Source organism: Artemia franciscana, chromosome 21, assembly GCF_032884065.1.
Source record: "Artemia franciscana chromosome 21, ASM3288406v1, whole genome shotgun sequence".
NCBI classification, from domain to species: Eukaryota; Metazoa; Arthropoda; class Branchiopoda; order Anostraca; family Artemiidae; genus Artemia; species Artemia franciscana.
Genome location: NC_088883.1, coordinates 20902363 through 20918939, shown reverse-complemented (window position 1 = coordinate 20918939; position 16577 = coordinate 20902363). Strand labels below are relative to the sequence as shown.

Genomic DNA, 16577 nt, shown 5'->3' with positions numbered 1-16577 from the left:
CATTGAGACTTTGCCTTTCATCTGATCCCCAACACTTAAAAATTAAGATATAGATAATATTTAGCCTCGCCACACTACCCCTACTTTCCCTCTAGTATTACACCTTCTAAGACAATTCCCTTCCCGAGTATGTCCGCTCGCATAAAAATTTCGATCCTACAGAAAAAGTCTAATTGTGAAGCCAAATCTTTTATATCGTGTTGGTAAACAATTAATGACTCACTCTTGTATAAAAGGGGACCTTTATCAAGGCCGTATACATGGGGGGAGGTGTAACGGGGTTTGGACTCCCTCCCTCTGAAACTTTTTGTCTGACACGTAAAAACGTAACATAGGAAATGATACAAATTTTGTAGCATAAGAAATTCAAAATAAAAATTTTCAGAAATCAAATTAGTGCATCTTTTCTTTTTTCTCAAGATGAAAAAAATAGTATAAAGTTGAATCTAAAGAAGAATTACTTTTTAATTTGTATTATTCGCCGTAATGTTTCTTTGAATTTGTGTTTTCGGGTATAAAAAAAATTGTATACCCAAAATTTGTGTTTTCGGGTATAAAATTTAAAAACAAGCAGCAACTAATTTTCTATTGTCTTTTATTTATTTAAAAATAAGATTTTTTTATTTAAAAAAACGATTTAAAAAAAAAAATTTAAAAATAAGATTAATTTAATATAAGATTAATTAAGGTTAATTTAAATAAGATTTTTTTAAACAAATTATTTTAAAAAAAATTTTATTTAAAACTTATTTATTTTATTTAAAATAAGAGAATCTATTTTGGCATAAACAATTATTTGATGTAGAATACAAACTGAATTTTTTTTTTAGCTATTGGCTGCCCCCTTCGCTATTGGTGTTCTGCTTCTTCCCGCGCCATATACGTTTATATCTTTACTAATTTCTTATATATTTGGTAAGTTTTATTTTTTTCTTATTGTTACTTAGTGTCTCTTATTGCTTGTAGTTAATCCTTTATCATTTCTGTAGATTATTATTTTTCTTGAATGCTCCTTAAATTTTGTTATTTCTTAACTTAAATTTCTTATAAATTTTTATAGAATGCTCCTTAACTTTCGTTATTTCTCAGCTTAAAAACATGAAGGATTTAAAGTTTTCAGGCAGTAAATAAATATTGTATCTTTTATTTGTAACAAACAAGAGCATTATGAATCATGATTAAAAATATTCGTTTTTATTAAAAGGAATATAGACTACAAAGTATTAGCTATTTCTTTTTTGCTGTTGTTAACTCTGAATTTGAAACAAAAGGAAAATTATAGGTCTCCCCGTTTGGCTTTGAGTTCAGAGGGAATGTCGGTCATGTTTTGGGCGAACCCTATTAGGCTTAGGTCGCTTGTTTACCTGTGACTACAAGTGAATTCAGTCCCCCGTTTTGCATACAAATCCAGTGGACATTGTCCGTCATGAATCAGCCCAAAAATCTCGGTTATCCCCATCGCAGTTCCTCTGAGCTTCCCCAGTAGACAAAGCTCCTATGATATGTTCAATTTCTGTTGCCCAACGTCTGCAAGTCCTGTGGACATAATCAGTCATAAATCTTAGAAAACATTTTATTTGGGCTCTCCAATTGCCTTCAAATGACTCATAGAACGGATAGATCAAATAAACGGATATTTGATCATAGAACGGATAGATCAAACGGATCTATCAAATAAAATTCGATGTAGATGGAATTATAATTCATTATAATTATAATTCATATAATTATATTTGTAATTCGTTATAATTCATTCATTCCAAATTTCTATAATTTCTTATTGTTTTCTAGAATAAATTTCTATTCTTTTTTATTCTGGCTCTGAATAAGTCAGTTGGAGTCCTATGTATATTCTTTTTGGCTTCTGATCGCCAAAAAACTTCTGTGGATGATGGTTTAAGACACTAATGACCTGCGAGACAACATAATTAGCATGCTAGGATAGTGGAAGGGAAACTGAATTATTAGACTGAATTAACTATTTATTAAACTAAATTGATTCTTATCTTCATACAATATTTTTTTAATTAACTGGGTTTCCTTGCTAAATTTTAAGCAAGGTCAATCAGCATTTTTGTTAAAAGAAACACTAGAGCTTCCAAACAGATTCTATAGAAAAATATCCTGCACTGATATGACCCTCCTCCCACACTTGTACATTAGCACACTTTATAATATGTTAATGGCTAACAATACTAGTTCTATTACAGTAGGCATTTTTTTGCGTAGTAGGATACTCTCTATTTGTGCTTACTGCTCTCAGGAGCACCACGAGAAGCTTGTCACCAATACCCCCTAATTTAACTTTCAAACAGTTCGTGATAACGAACTGTAGTAAGGAGCGACCCGGCTCAATAGTAAACGAAACTCTAAAAAACGGAAAAGTTAAAGTCTTTACGCTAAAGTTTGACTCTTTGCCACAATTTCACTTTTTAAAACAATTAAAAGCTTTAGCTTAAAGAGCGAGGGATTGCGGAGGGAACAACCCATTTCATATACGGAGTAATTTCTGTTCGTTTTAAGTTTTAATGTCGCTCCTTACTTTCAGTTAAAAAAACTAGTTTTTTTATTTAAAGAATGATTTTCGTTTCAGTGATACAATCTTATCGTTTTTATTTAGGGAGAGGGAGGCGGTTATAATGTATTTTGCAAATATAGGGAGAGGGGCGCGTTTAATGTTTTCCTTTCTATATTAATGCTTCTTTCTTCTATTTTCTCGCTTTACTGAAATAAAATTATAATTATCCTCCGATCGCTGAAATATGAAATTAACGAGACTTGGCCTTTTGAATGACCTGGAAATAACTCAACTCGATATTGAAAAAACAGACGAATTAAAAAATGGGTCGAATTGAGAAGACACGGGCCTGAAAAAATGGGACACGGGCCTTGATTTCAGGCCCAAAAATGGGCCTGAAATCAGGACACTAATTTTAGCGCGGAAGGATATTAAATAATAAATAAATAATAATAAATAAATAAATAAAAATACTAATCACATAAACAACAAAGAATTCAAAATCACTAAATGTTTATTAGTTAACAGTGAAAAATGTAAGTAATTCTAGATATTATGCCTAAGAAATGCTAAAGAGAGAAAATTAGGTTAAAATAATTGGATGCACAATCAAAAACTGTGTTAAGTAGCTGGCTTAATTAGTTAATAAATCGACATTGATTCAAATTCATTCAGAAATACCAATGAAAATGATTATTTGTTGACTTGCCAATTTTATTAATTTCCCCTTGCTTTATGCTGCCAGATATTTGCTGCCAAAGTTTTGTATATATATATATATATATATATATATATATATATATATATATATATATATATATATATATATATATATATATATATATATATATATATATATATATGCTCAAATATTCACCTAATTTGTCCTTGTAATTTCTTTTTTTAAATAATTTCTTGCTTCCTTGCCTGGTATACACTACAATTCTGTATTTAATGTAGCCTGCGCGTAAAACATGATCGTACGCCGTCTTATGATCGTAGTTTGTATTCTCCCATGATATTTGATTGATTATAACATTTTCCTATTTTACATAGTATTAGTACTACTTACAACAGCACCAAGCCGCCTGGGGTCAAAACAGTTGTGTATGCTTCTTGATCACAATCTATTCAAAGTCCCCTCTTTACACCTTCCCAGAAATTTACCACCTCCCTCAAATCCTTCCTTACGGGATCCTCCCACCCCATTGAGGGACGACCTGATTTTTGTTCGGCCTTAGACGGCTGGCTGACAAAGACAATAAATAGATGCATGAAAAGATCAGTCTATATGTTGCTGTTGAGTCTAAAAATTATTCAAGTAATTAATATACATTTTGTGGTTTTAGCTGAGACGTGGTTTGGTATTTTGTTTGCTGTCCTAGTAGAAGTACTACCTTCCTATATGAGCTCAACTACAATTGGGGTTTTCTTGTTTATTATGAACAACGTTGGAGGAAATTTACCCGTGATTGTGGAACCTTTGAAGCAGCTAATGGGATTCCGTGGAGCCTTACTCCTTCTTTACCCCGGATTCTATATCATTAGTAAGTAAAATTAAAATTACAGTAGCTAAATATAACATAAAATAAATCGAGTCTTATTGGACTCTTTGAAGTAGACATTAGGCCTTGAGGAGCCTTATTCCTTCTTTACCCCGGATTCTATATCATTAGTAACTAAAACTAAAATTACAGTAGCTAAATATAAAAGAAATTAAATCAAGCCTTATTGGAGTCTTTGAAGTAGCCAATATGTCTTGAGGAGCCTTACTCCTTCTTCATCCCGGATTCTATATCATTAGTAAGTAAAACTGAAATTACAGTAGCTAAATATAAAAGAAATTAAATCAAGCCTTATTGGAGCCTTTGAAGTAGTCAGTAGGCCTTGAGGAGCCTTACTCCTTCTTTACCCCGGATTTTTATATCAATAGTAAGTAAAACTAAAATTACAGTAGCTAAATATAACATAAAATAAATCGAGTCTTATTGGAGCCTTTGAAGTAGCCAATAGGCCTTGAAGAGCCTTATTTCTTCTTTACCCCGGATTCTATATCATCAGTAAGTAAAATTAAATTCACTGTAGCTAAATATAAATGAAATTAAATCAAGCCTTATTGGATCCTTTGAAGTAGTCAATAGGCCTTGAGGAGCCTTACTCCTTCTTTACTCCGGATTCTATATCATTAGCAAGTAAAACTAGAATTACAGTAGCTAAATATAACATAAAATAAATCGAGTCTTATTGGAGCCTTTGAAGTAGCCAATAGGCCTTTAGGAGCCTTACTCCTTCTTTACCCCGGATTCTATATCATTAGTAAGTAAAACTAAAATTACAGTAGCTAAATATAAAAGAAATTAAATCAAGCCTTTTTGGAGCGTTTGAAGTAGTCAATAGGCCTTGAGGAGCCTTACTCCTTCTTTACCCCGGATTCTATATCATTAGTAAGTAAAACTAAAATTACAGTTGCTAAATATAAAAGAAAATAATGTAAGTATATATATATATATATATATATATATATATATATATATATTTATGTATATATATATATATATATACATATATATATATATATATATATATATATATATATATATATATATATATATATATATATATATATATATATATTTATGTATATATATATATATACATATATATATATATATATATACAACTCAAAGCACCCTCAGGCTTTTTACCACAGAAATATAAGTATGTTCAGGTTGAATATATCATGGTTGCAGCTGTAATCACAACTCCCAACGTTCGTATTGAACGAACGTTGGCCCATTGTAACCTAAAATAAAAAAAAACACGTTTAAAAAAAAAACTGGTAAGTCGGAAAAAATGCCATTTCTAGTTGATTCAGGAATGGTAGACACGCGACAGACATGCTTGTGATCACCCCCTCCCCCCCATATTTCGTTGTGCAACATTTTCTTTCGCAATTCAATGTGATTTTGCTGTTCCTTGTTCCATGTCTTTTTCTTTAGCTCACACTTAAATGTCAAAAATCAAAACATTTACACGCGTAAATGTCAAAAGGCTACAACGATAACTCACAATTGTATGGATTAGTTTTCTAATAAAATTATAAATGAATTAAGGAATCGAAAACAGAACGGTGAAATCACCTCACAATTATGCAATACATTTTCCCCCCGTAGTAGCTTGTGTCGAAAATTTTACGGTTTACCAAAATTACGTAACCAAGGTGTTCCCTTGAGGTCTATCGTAGCATGTACAAAAGACATTGGAAAATGGCTATGTACAGCCTTCAAACCTTAGCTTTGTTCTCGAAACACCTACACAAGTAATTTGGTAGATTTTTTTTTTTATAGTTTTAAAGGTTGTGTTTTAATGTACGTTGTTTTTTATATATTGATTTGTGTTTTGCTGAGGACAGCCCTTGGATATTGGGTCGAAATTTTCATTTGAGGCTAGAGTTCTACTGTCTCACAGAAGAAATTCTATTGTTCCACCTGTTGCCTTGTCTTCAGCTATTAAAAGTCTTTTGTCATCTTGTATAATTTTGCATGCGCCATAGAAACTAAAATGATGTGACACTCATGGAAAAAAATGATGTAAATTATGGCCTTGAAATGTATATAAATATGATATCATTCACATGATTTTTTTCCAAAAATAAAGATCTAAACGAATTTTCCCAAAATTGTTACCTACCTATGTGGGTTTTTCAGGCCGAAAAATCCCTGGGTGCAAATACTATAAAAAAAAGTATGGAGCTGTTAAAAAAAAAAACAAAAATTCACAAATTTATACATACACAGTAGCTCGTTTAAAGATAGTAGAATATCGACGCATATAGATAAGTTTCATTCGTTTGAAAATATTGTTTTTGGAAATGTATTTTAATATCCCCAATTTTATCAAAGCTCAAAATTGAATTATGTGGGCTGGCACTTTCAATATTTTGATATTACTGTACTGATGATAATATAAGCAATTGTCGAAAGTAAAACAGTTCAAAATAGGGATGATACCTTTTTATTGACAGTGAAATATAAAATTATTTAACTGGATATTTCGAACACATATACAGTGTTCATCATCAGAGTTTTACTGCTGATGATGAACACTGTATATGTGTTCGAAATATCCAGTTAAATAATTTTATATTTCACTGTCAATAAAAAGGTATCATCCCTATTTTGAACTGTTTTACTTTCGTCATGGAAAGGCAGTGTGGTCTTCGAAGTTATCTATATATAAGCAATTGTAATTCCCAGAGGATATTGAGTGGAGATTAAATGGAGAGCTTCCCCTTATACATTGTGGAGCCAGAATCAAGTTTTTATTGTTATTCAGTAAATGTCACAAAATGTATAAGTTAGCTTAGTACTTTTAGGATGATTAGCCTTAGGTTATAAAATGAAAAAAAATTAAGGGATGGGGAATCGACAAGGTGTAGCGAGTTTCCCTTTATAATGCTATTAGACAGAAAAATGAAACTAGTATATATTCATGAAATGTGTTCGAACTTTCATGTCGTTTGTCTCCAAGAGCACCTCCTCACAACCGACAATTTCGGCTTACTGCAACAAATTCCTCATAAAAGTATTTCCCTTCACGAAGCTAAGCGTCGATATAGTCGTGGCAGGCCTTCTGGTGGCACAGCGATACTAGTTGATGATCAACTCGATTGTAACTTTCATGAATCTTGTGATTATTATCTAGCAGTAGAATTCCCAGGACCATCTGGATTTTTCTTAATTAATGTCTACTTACCGACAAACCTTAACAGTGACCAATAGGAGAAAAAGTTCTCAGAAGCGTGTAACCGCTCAAGTAGGCTCACACATAAACTTGGCAACAGGCGTTACGTGATTTGTGGCGATTTTCAGTGCGACCCAAACAGTGTTGGTAAACTAACTGATATACTTTTTGCCAGCTTACCAGACGATGTCTCCACATGTACGAAAAGTCAGCAATTTAATTTTATTCATAATTCAGGCTCGACTAGTTATATCGACCATGTTTTAACAAATGTAAGACTATCTGGATCAGTTCTAGTGGAATCAGAACACGCAGTGAGTGACTATCTTGGCCTAAGTTTCAAAGTTCCATTCAAGCCAGTTGCCCCTATACCAAAAGTGGAAAATTATATATTAAGTCGGAGTGGCCGAAAATAAACAGAGAGCTGTACGCTGCCACTTCGGATAGTATTTTAAATAAAATTAAAGTACCGTATCATTTGTTGCCACATAGAATTAAAGACCCAATAGCCTTGGATATTTATTGTTGGGAGATAATTGATGCAATGACCGCTGCTGTACCAAAGTGCCAAATTAGGAAAGGCGCTCGCAAACTGGGATCGGATGCCTGCCCCAAACTCGAAATTGCTAAACGGCGAGCCAAGTTGTGGTATCACATATGGATCGATTCAAATAAGCCTAGAAGTAGGACCCTGTTTAATCTTTTCCGAAGAACCAAGAAAGAATACAGTATGTTGGTTGACAGAGCAAAGATGGAAAATGCTGACCGAGTATCTAAAGAAGCTTGACTTCATCTGTAACTAAAAGTATTAATGGTGGCCTTATAATTGATTAGTGCGATCTTAGTCTATTGTGTTACGCTGACGATGTACTTATGGTAAGTAGCAACCTTTCTACTCTCCAGTGCCATCTAGACCAGCTAACTCGTGGATATGATTGTTTAGGCCTAAGTGCCACATCTGTTGTATATCGCACCTCTACAGGAGTGGCTTACAGCGACAGAAAAATTGAAGCTTCGTTCAGCTTATTGCAAGTACCTTAAATTTTTACTGTGTATGCCGCTCCACGAAAGAAATTCCTCATTGCTAAACCGTTATAATATGCATGATCCTCTAGATATGATACCTGAGGTGGAAAAGTCGGCAAGGTCTAAGTCCCTACGTAAACTGGCAAGTTTCTTACCTGTACATATTTTGTATAATTGCGATTTTTGAAGTTGAGTTGTATTAGAAGTCACATTATTATTATTATTATTTTTTTACTCCACTTTTTCATGTTGTATGAGTGGGCATCAATAAATTACTTATTTACTAATTTACTTACTTGTTCCCTGGCAAAATGTTAATTAGCGCCCCCTCCTCTCTCGCTCCCATAAAATTTTCGGGCTGAATTTTGACAAAAGTTCCATTTATGAACCAAATTATTTTCAATTTATTAACTAATTAATAATGTTTTTTATTATTTAAGGTATTTAATTATTATCTATTGTTTTAATTTGATAGTTTTAATTATTATTAAATTATGTTTTATTTTTTATTTATTTTATTAACTGAATAATAGTTTATAATTCTTTTTTAACTTACTAACCACGCCTCTACTTTGTTTGAATAAAGATAAAATTTCAAATAACCGTTAGGTTATTTATTTGAAATTTTTCGCCCCTGGGGCAAGTGCCTCCTCTGTCCCTCCCCTAATACCGCCTCTGCACTGATGTTGCTTTTAATGCCACTTTTTCGTTCAGGTGCTCTTCTTTTTATCTTTGCGGGATTCTCGCTTCGAGGCTCAGCTATGGCAGATGACCAAGAAAAACAAGTACCAGAAGCACTAATGGAGCCGATTTCTGGCAATGAATGACCAACTCAGTTCGTGTCTTGACAAATATTTATTATTATTTATGGGTCAAACGTGTAATTTAAACGTGTCTCAAAAGGCTTCGAAACCAAATAATATATCCTACTATTTGGAACTTGTAACTTATGTTAATCTCGTTAAAAAAAAAAAAAATTAAGTAGGGTTCCGAGAAAGAGCCTAAAGCTACTTATAAAAACATAGATAAATTAAGTTTATGCTTTAATTAATCTGTACTATCCTTTTATTTTAATTAATATTTAAGAGTTCAATGGAAAGAGTCTTATTTTAATTCATTTTTGTGTTTTCTTTCATTTGGAAGGAGGGTGGATAACAAAAAAGAACTCAATTTAACTTTATAAAAACTATATTCCCGCGCTAAATACATTTTATGTTAGTCCCATTAAAAATACGGTAGGTAGCGTTCCGAGAGAGAGCCTAAAGCCACTTATAAAAACCTAGATAAATTCAGTTTATGCTTTAATTAATCTGTACTCTCTTTTTATTTTAATTAATATTTCAGAGTTCAATGGAAAGGAGTCTATTTAATTCATTTTTGTGTTTCCTTTCATTTGGAAGGAGGGTGGATAGCAAAGAAGAACTTAACTCAATAACTTAACTTAACGCTGAATACATTTTATGTTAGTCTCATTAAAAGTACGGTAGGTAGCGTTCCGAGAAAGAGCCTAAAGCTACTTATAAAAACCTAGACAAATTCAGTTTATGCTTTAAGTAATGTGTACTCTCTTTTTATTTTAATTAATATTTCAGAGTCCAGTGGGAATGAGTCTATTTTTATTCCTTTTTTGTTTTCCGTTAAAGGGAAGGAGGGTAGATAGTGAAAAAAATGGAAATTTTTAAACTTAATATATTCCCAGAAAAAAGATTAATTGGAAATAACCTATATTTTTTGCACTAAATCCATTTTTTTGTTAGTCCCATTAAAAATACGCTGGGTAGCGTTCCGAGAAAGAGCCTAAAGCTACTTATAACAAGAGCCAAGAGCTCTTATGTTTTGTCTTTGTTTGAGACTGCCAATCAGCTCGTCCAGATGGGGTTTTTTGGTCAAACTCACAGAAAGCGTGCATGTTCTGCCACTACAATTACTTGTCCATTTAGTTCACAGCTTAGATGCCAATACAGTTATGAAAACTCCTATCTTTCCCATGAGAAGCTTTTGGTACAGAGCTCTGAACTTGGCGCCTCCATCAAGCCCGCGCTCCGACGTGTAGATCGTACTACAACACCATAGGCTGGAACGCAATTTTGTTTTAAATTGCCTAAATTGCCTAAATGCCTAATTGCCTAAATTGTCTAAATTGTGATTCAGTTTCACCAAAAGTTTGAAAGCAGCCAGGTTATGCATTTTGTGGAAAATCACAAACTGACTTATGGCTTGAGAAAAACATATTATTACTATTTCCCCAAATTGATAGCATATCTACAGCTTTTCGGGAGACTGCCTGTAACCATAAAGGGTGTCTCCCCGCAACTGCAACAGCAATATCATCAGCATACAGAAAGAGCTCTGCTCTTTTGAAATAGTGGCCAAAACCTGAGTGGCCGTTTTTGTATAGCTATCAGCCTGCTGTATTGATCTGCCACCAACAGTATTCTCCTTTTCGAGAATAAACGGATTTTTTTCTTTTTGCGTGGGAGACATGGCGGACCACCATTTGGAAAAGATTTGAAATGGTAAGAAGGTCACCGTGAGAAGGGCTTCATGTGGTGGGAGGACGTCTTTTACTATGGGAAAGGTAATTTCTGTTCTTATGGATTGTTCTTTGTGTAGTAGCTTATATAGTGGTTTCAGCTGTGTCCGGCTCGGTTGCTATTTAATATTTTCAAAAAGAAGTTCAGGTGACTTAAAAGGTTTAAAGTCAACTTTAAAGATGTCGTCAATGAGAGTAGTGGAGGTGGGCTTAAAGAAAATTAATTTAAAAAAAAAAATAAAAAAATAGACACCTAACGATTTTCTAGATGTATTTTCTCTCTTTATTCAAGCACGATATGTTTTCAAATATTCCATGTAACCAAGCAGCTGTACATTGTGTAGTACTACTAGCTTTAGCTCGTAGCATGTTTTTTCTAAAATTTAAACTTATATTGGGAATTCAATCGGTTTTGTTGGGGATTTTTTTTTTCTCAACAGAAATCTGCCATATTGCTAGGTATTCTTGTATTATATTCTACTTTTATGTGTAAAATTTGAGATCTGTTAAACTGCCAACTGGTTGTAATGGGCGTAATGTAATCATTGTAAATCATTGGTAGGGGAAGTAACATAAACCGGTAGGAAGTAACATAATTGGTAGGGGAAGTAACATAACATAAACATAACCCGATCGGGTTCTGCTGTCAGCATAGTGTTGGCACTGTCAGTTTACTAACATTAAGTTGTGTTTTATAGATATGACCTTGAGTCATTTTGGTACCATCAAATGTCTAATCTCAATGGTAATTTAGAATTGAACGACTTTCAGGTTTATTTATATGAGTTTATTGTAATTTTTTTTGTAATTTTTTTTTTAGTTTTCCACCTGAACAATTTCATCCTAAAATGTATTTAACAATATCCTCCGTAGTCTACAATATGAGTAAATGACTAAATGTTCCGGTACTTTTTCCAGGTCATTGGTTTATTTGAATTTTTAATTTCTCCTGCTTTTTTTTTTTCTAGACACAGCCAAATTGTTCTCAAAATAGTTCTTGTGTATGTACATGAAATAAAGCTTTCAATTTCATCTTTAAAATGAAGCTTGTGATATAGCAAGTGACTATTTTTTTTCATTGTTTTGATAACTGATTTTTTGTTCCTTTTGTTGTTCCTATGTGATTTTGGACTTGAATAAATATTTATAATGACTTTATTTGGAATTTATACGAATTATTTTAACGGCGGAAAACCAGGTATCCGAAAAGATTTAAATACGAAACATAGAATATTATGCAAGGTGTGCCCATAAAGCAATGACACTGAACTTGTAAATAGAAATCCATTAATCTGATTTTTACGACTCTTCAAAATTCTGAGAAAAAACTACCATCATAGGTCAATGTATTACCGGTAAAAGCCTTTTAAAGAATTGGTCAAAACCTTCTGGACGGTGGCGCCTTACCTTCCAATGACCCTTCATGACAGTTTTCATTTTGGGACACATAAAAAAGGCTGTCAGGTTTTAAAAAAGTCTATCCCTAGACTGTGAAAGAGTTCTAAAACTTATATAGGCCAGACACAAAGTCATATGGGAAGTGTTGTGACACCACTTTTGCACAACTTTGTCTCCTGTTCAGATTAAAGTGTTGTGGACCGTTGAATCGCATTTATTAAGCTCATCCGCTATTAATCTCAGATTCAGCTCAAAAATATCTTTGACTTGTGGAATATTTTTGTCAAAGAGCGTTCAAACGGACTATAAAATAAATTTTTATAACGAAGAGTTTTCAGTGGCAGGACAAGGAAAGGAAAGTGAAAGCTATTTTCTTGCAGGTATATTTCTCACATTTACACAGTTTTTATTACCATTGCAGAATGACTGGGAGAAATAGCTCTATTTTGAAATCAGTGGCTAAATTCTTACAAATAGCCATTTTTGTATGTGCAGTCAGTCTGCTTGATCTGTAAACCTGACGTGTATCAAATTTCTAAATTTCTATTTCTCTTCAAAAAATACCATGTTTTTTTAAATATTCTATGCAACCAAATAGCTTTGAACTTCAATTGCTCATGGCATGTTTTTTTTTCTAAAATTTCATCTTGTTTTAGTGTTACTTCTGTTTCGCTTGGGATTTTTTTTCACAAGAACTTGCCGTTTCAATAGATCTTTTATCTATTGTATTCTACTTTAACATATAAAATTGAAATCTACCAAACTGCTAATGGGTTTTAATGGGTGTAGTGTGACTATTTAGTAAATCATTGGGAAGACAAGTAACATAACGTTAAACCGATTGGAATACTCTCTGCTATTCATGTTTTCGAATAAAAATGGTATGCAAATTGGATTTTTGAGAGCTGTACTGTCTGCGCATGATCAATCTATGTCTGCACAATACTATCAATTTACTGTAATCAAGTTGTGTTTTCATGGATATGACTATTGAATCATTTTGACACCATCATGTTTCTGATCTCGAGGTCGAATTAATTTCGGTTAGATGGTTTTCAGCTTTATATCTGGAATATTTTAATACAATATTATTTGTATTGTACCTGAACCAGTACATTTTAAAAATAAACTTTTGAACATTCTCCGTACTTTTACTATGATAAAAGCTTGTTGAGTATTCATTTCACCATATGAACCGACTGGGGTTTTATGACCGAGTTATAGAACCATATGATAAAAGTGGTGAAGAACTGAGTACTGTTCAGGAAGAAGTTGAAGAAATATACAATTCTTTCAGAGTTGAAGTGCTGTATGTCAAAGGCAATATGCCTACAAATAAACTTTTATTCCAAAGTATGACCCTAAATTTCCACTTTCTAATTTATAAGAGTTTAAATGTCCCAAATTTGAAGGGGCTTATCACCGTCCCGAATATAAAGTTAGAGTCTTTGCGCACTGGATACCAATCACACAACTGACCGCGGAAAGTGCATACGACTCAGTAACGTCACCAAGTAAAAAACTAATGGACGAAAAGGCACCCTTTCCTCCCTGAAAAAGTTCAACTATGCAACCAAGCTCTCGGAAAAGGAGCTACACTATGCTAGAAAGATCACGAAGAGCAAAATAGAACATTGAGAAAAGCTTACTCTCATTGCAGGAATTCTTCACATTATTTGAGAAATGGCAGAAGATTCATATAAAAGAAATAGAGTACACAAGGTTTCATCATCGTTCTGGAAGAACTCCAATTTATGCCAAATGTCCTTACTGATGGCTCATATAAGTATGTTTTCGCTTTAATATTTGCAATATTTTTTTCTATTATGTCTTAGATTTTCATTATATGGTTTAGGAGTTAAAAAAAAAATTAAACATACTTTATTTAACGGTCCGAGATGTAAGAGCAGGAATTTTCAGAGACATACGCACTGCTACCAGGCCCATAGGTAGTGTACTAGAGTCTCAGATACCAGCATGTAAAACTAGTAGCTGGCAAATATCTAGTTCGTTACACTCGACAGCATAATGAAGCAGCGTTAACCAATCTTTGTCTAAAGTAACTAAGCCTATATCTCCTGGTGGAGCTAAACCAACAGCTACAGATACAACTAAGTCAAAGGCTGCAGGTACAATAAAACAAAAACCTACGGGTACAAATAGGCCAACAGCTGCAGGTACAACAACCAACAGCTGCAGGTACAGCAAAGCCAACAGCTGCAGGCACAATAAAGTAAACAGCTGCAGAGAACTAAACCAACAGCTGCAGATACAATAAAACGAAATGCTGTAGATACAAATCAGTCAACAGCTGCAGGCACAATAAAGTAAACGGCTGCTGAGAACTAAACCAACAGCTGCAGATACACACAACCCAACCACTGGAGGTATAAACAAAACAAAATGACGCGGATAAAACTAAGCCAACAGCTGCAGATACAACTAAGACAAGAGCGTCAGGTACAATTAAGCTGACAGCTGTAAGAACAACTAAGACTACAGCTGCAGATCCAACTAAGCAAACAGCTGCAGGTACAACTAAGTCAATAGTTGCAGGTACAAAAAGTTTAACAGCTGCAGGTACAACTTAACACAAAGCTGCAGGAGCCCCCTTTTATAATTTTTCTCAGATTTTTCTTTCATTCTTTTGCTTCTATTGTTCATTGATTCCTCTATCATTCATCCCTTCATATGATTCTTAAAGTAAAATCGAAGCTCTTCTTCAAAAGCCAAGTAGCTTTTTAAGCACTCTGGTATGCTGAACCGTTCAACGAAGCCACATAATTAGTTTTGAATAATTCGAATAATTAAATTGAATAATTGTTTGAAATTTTGAATAATTTGGCTGGGCATGCATAATTTATAATAACATGCCGGCATATTGATTTCAGTGTATTGGGCTCTTTAAAGGCAAGGTTACAAAGTAGTGAAAACAACTTTATTATAGCTGCTTCTTCTATAGTATATTCTTATATTAAAACCTCTAGCAATAGTCGATATTCGACTTTTGGTTTGTCAGAATGATAAGTGGCTGTTTTCTTAGAAGAAATTCAGCTGTTGCAAAGTTTCTGTCAGACAAAGCTATGACTAATGGTGTATCATTATCTGAATTTAAAATATTTATTTTAGCACCATATAAAACTAGTGACTGACAAATATCTAGTTTGATACGTTTGACAGCATAATGTAGCAGCGAAAACCATCTTTGTCTTAAACATCTATTGGTGCACCTCTTGAAAGTAGTAACTTGACAATTTTTAGTTTATCTCCTGCTTTTATAAACACACATTTAAAAGTTTCTCGACCGTCAGAATCTTTCGGAAAAATTAACTTAACTCTTAATTTCTCTCTAACTTATTAAACTCTATTTTTTTAGCAATATGAGAAATTTCAAAGTTTAAGAGGCACATCTGATACCATTTCTGTATCGGTTTATTTTTGGTTTCAGTGTGTGCCTTACTGCTGAAGTTGTCAACCCCTTTAAACTTTCAAATTGATATATCTCATGAAGGAATTTTTCTACCAAAAAATGGATGGCATATAATTTGATAAGCTCATCAATAGCTATCGACTACCGTCGAAAAAAAATCTATCTGTCCTAGTACAAAAGTTGACTTTTTTTGCCGTAGACCAAGTTTCTAACGTCATCACTTAGAAAGTAGGAAAGAATAAAATCTAATTTCTTTAGCAATGAAAGAACTTTTTAAGTTTAAAAAGCACATCTGATATAAGCTGATATAAGGAATAAGCTGAAATCGGGGTGCTAAGGAAAAAAACACACGATAAAACCAAAGTGATGCTCTCGCAATGCAATGAAACATGTAGTTACCGGTTGCTGCGCAGTATCTTCGCAACTTGAATGGACAATTCGCAAATTGATGTATATATATATTTATCAATTTATATATAGGGGCGTACTTATACACCCTGTCATAACTGGGACTGTGCCTGACATGGTGTCCCGGTTATCACTGTACCAGTTGTGCCACTGCTCCCTGGTGGCAACTTTTTTTTACTTTTTTCAAAGATGATGCTAGTAAACTTACAAACTTTTAACACCTTCTAAACCTTAATGAAAACAATATCAACTGCCTACCTGCAGGTGTTCAGGGATGGCCAAGCATTGAAAATTCTGAAAAGAATTACAAAACACCCCTAAAGTAGGTAACTTTTTGTGAGGAACAAAAAGTGAGGCATAATGGTAAACTTGTGTTATTTAAGAAGTTTTGATTTTGTTTGCTGTTCCTTTGCTTGGGATTAATATATTTTTCAGTGAATTTAGCGTACATATCCTTTAGAATTGAATTGGGAAGAATAGAATAGAATTAGATTGGGATTTATAATAGAATTTATTTCTAA

The 16577-nt window shown here is 33.2% G+C and overlaps 1 protein-coding gene across 5 annotated transcripts in view; it reads left to right on the top strand.

The window, feature by feature from the left end:
• LOC136041003 (probable 4-methylmuconolactone transporter) overlaps positions 1–11978 on the top strand; it is a 101364-nt gene extending 89386 nt beyond the window's left edge. For all 5 annotated transcript variants that reach the window (XM_065725496.1, XM_065725495.1, XM_065725499.1 and 2 more), the window contains exons 8-10: positions 831–915; positions 3868–4065; positions 9002–11978. In XM_065725496.1, coding sequence (XP_065581568.1) covers positions 831–915; positions 3868–4065; positions 9002–9114 — 396 coding nt within the window. In that variant the 3' untranslated portion in view covers positions 9115–11978. The remainder of the gene's footprint in view (positions 1–830; positions 916–3867; positions 4066–9001) is intronic.
• The last annotated feature ends 4599 nt before the right edge of the window (positions 11979–16577 follow it).